The sequence below is a fragment of the Notothenia coriiceps genome, unplaced genomic scaffold, assembly GCF_000735185.1.
Source record: "Notothenia coriiceps isolate Sejong01 unplaced genomic scaffold, NC01 NC01_scaffold00028689, whole genome shotgun sequence".
NCBI classification, from domain to species: Eukaryota; Metazoa; Chordata; class Actinopteri; order Perciformes; family Nototheniidae; genus Notothenia; species Notothenia coriiceps.
The window spans coordinates 1-2,636 of NW_011361390.1; the positions used below are offsets into that span (position 1 = coordinate 1).

At 45.1% G+C, this 2,636-nt stretch overlaps 1 protein-coding gene across 1 annotated transcript; it reads left to right on the forward strand.

Moving 5' to 3' along the window:
* The first annotated feature begins 439 nt into the window (after positions 1-439).
* LOC104958322 (uncharacterized) lies at positions 440-2,276 on the forward strand. Its single transcript, XM_010786043.1, has 2 exons — positions 440-680; positions 824-2,276. The coding sequence occupies exon 2, from the start codon at positions 827-829 to the stop codon at positions 1,841-1,843; it is 1,017 nt and encodes a 338-aa protein (XP_010784345.1). The 5' UTR covers positions 440-680; positions 824-826; the 3' UTR covers positions 1,844-2,276.
* The last annotated feature ends 360 nt before the right edge of the window (positions 2,277-2,636 follow it).

A 2,636-nucleotide genomic window follows, 5' to 3' on the forward strand; every position in this document is an offset into this window, starting at 1 on the left:
GTCTTCCGACAAAATCCAAAATAATTTCCTTGTGGTGGCAAAGGTTCTCTAATTAGTTCTAAAATCCCGACACATTTTAGAATGGTAGGTTTCCCAACACATTTAAGAATGGTAGCAAAATGCCTCCGTTCTCGACAGATGACTTCCACAAACTTCTACAGAAGATGGCTGTGTTGGAAATGAAAATGAAACGGTTGGAAGTTAACGTGGAAGTGAATAGACTATGTCGTGGGAATGACACCACTTTACCAGTGTTGCAAAATAATGGAAAAGGGTATGCTAACTCACAGCTAGTTTGCAGTTACAAGGATTCCATGGAACAGGAGGGCTGTGTACCGGGTAATAAATCTACACGTGGTAGTCCTCCCTGGAACTCTCTGGGTGCAAAGCCTAAGAGTAAATCATTTCCATGGGATTTGGGAGGACGAATGACAGGCAGAGCCCAGCGCTCTGAAATCTGTGATGCGACCGGCTGGCCTGCATTGTTATCACCCAGGAAGAGCGCCTCTTCAACCCCTATTCATACTAGGAAACAACCATGGACAGCTGCTAAAGGGAGAATTACAAACAATCCTCCTAAACCACCAAGTGTGCCAATCCAGAACAGATACGCTCCGCTGACCGAGAACCGGAGATCTCTTTCTGATGACCTGGATAACCTGTCCTCTTCACACAGCAGGGTAAGGACCAATAGCTACTCCAAAAGTAAAAGGCTAGAGGGAAAGCTAACGACTGGGCCTGAAACTGTGATTGTGGGTGACTCTGAGATGATGTAAAAAGTCTGTGTAGTAAGAACAACACCAAAGTACTCTGTTTTCCCAAGGATATGGTCTCTGACTTGGCTGAGAAGATCCTGCATATTGGGGCTGAACATCCGACTGTGAAGAATGTGGTACTGCACATTGGAACAAATGATGTTGTGAAACAACTGTCAGAAATGCTGAAAAAAGACTTTAAATGTTTGTTGGAAACTGTCAGCTCTCTAAATGCAGAGGTGTTCATCAGTGGCCCTCTACCGCCAGTCAGAAGAGGAGTGGAGAGATTCAGCAGACTGTTTGCACTGAACACCTGGCTTTCAACTGCCTGTACTGACCATTCTGTCAATTTTATTGACAATTTTAACTTTTTCTGGGATCGCAGACATCTTTATAAGGCAAATGGAGTTTGCCTGAACAAGTCAGGAGTGAAATTGTTTATCTCTAACATATTCAACTGCCTGCGTCATCAATCTGTTCCCTCTGCCAATGACAAGCGGCAAGAGGAATCAAAACAGGAGAAAGACACAACACATCGCGCAGAAAACCTTGAAGAAGTATCACTGCACCTGCCTGAGGAATGTTCTGATTATGGGAGACCTATGACACAAATGGAGGAGTCTCCACTGCCCATCACCCCCCCTGTCAACGCCTTTGAGGATACTCTTCATTCATCCCCCAGCTCTCTCTACTCTCCGCTCACTCTTTCACCCTCGCCCACCCCCCTGGAGTTTGATGAGCAGATGAAGGAGATACAGAGGGTTGGCACCAAGTCCTTCCTGGAGTTCAATGACCGCATGAAGGTGATACGCAGGGTTGGCAGCATGTCCTTTACCCCCGCCCCTCAACGACGCCCACCAAAATCACCGAAGCAGAGACGCGCACCATCTCCCCCGGCTTCATCACCATGCCTACCACAATCATCCAAACCAAAACAATACAAGGAAGATGGAAGCAGATTTCCAAACCCCCCTTCCTACAGTGTAGACCTCACCCTGCCCTCCTATGATGAGAGGAGCAGGGTGGTGGGTCCTCCCTCCCCTTCAAAGCCTGATAGGGATGTGTGTGTACAAAACGCTGCAAACTGATATTTGCTGGGTCCAGGTTCAAGGGCGTATGGTACTCTCAACTTTTTCCAGGACATGCCAGGGCCCTGCCTGCCTGTAGCTTTGCCGATATCTGTGTTGATAGGTAATAGATTAAGAGCAGTGAATCATTTTAGATATAGGAAGCGCTCGAACGTTTGTGTGAGTTTATCAAATTTAGCAGTGATTCCATGTCAGCCACAGCTTGTTAAAAAAAACCTGACTGATAGTGTGTTTAACGAACTTAAACTAGCTTTATTAAATGTCAAGTCTTTGGAAGGAAAAACATTTGTAATCAATGATTTTATCACTGAGCACAATCTTGATTTTATGTCTTTAACAGAAACTTGGATTGAACAAAATAACAGTGCAGCTGTTCTTATCGAATCAACCCCTCCCAACTTTAGTTTTGTGAGTCAGGAAAGAATGCATAAGAAAGGGGGTGGAGCTGCTAGTTTGTTCAATGATTCCCTTCAATGCAAGAAGACATCTTATGGGAACTTTGCTTCTTTTGAACATGTGGCCCTTCAGCTGAAATGCTCCTCTCGAGCTCTGTTCCTAAATATCTATAGACCACCCAAATACTGTGCAAGCTTTTTTGATGACTTCACTGAACTGCTGTCTATAGTGTGTATTGACTTTGACCGTCGAGTCATTGTTGGTGATTTTAACATCCATGTTGACAACCCCCAGGACAGAGGGGCTAAATAACTGTTTTGTGTTCTTGATAACTATGGACTGACTCAACATGTGACGGAGCCCACGCACAATAAGGGGCACACTCTGGACTTAATTG

What these genes read in the sequence shown, in the direction of transcription:
- LOC104958322 (XM_010786043.1), top strand. Translation starts at nt 827, where the DNA reads ATGGTCTCTGACTTGGCTGAGAAGATCCTGCATATTGGGGCTGAACAT.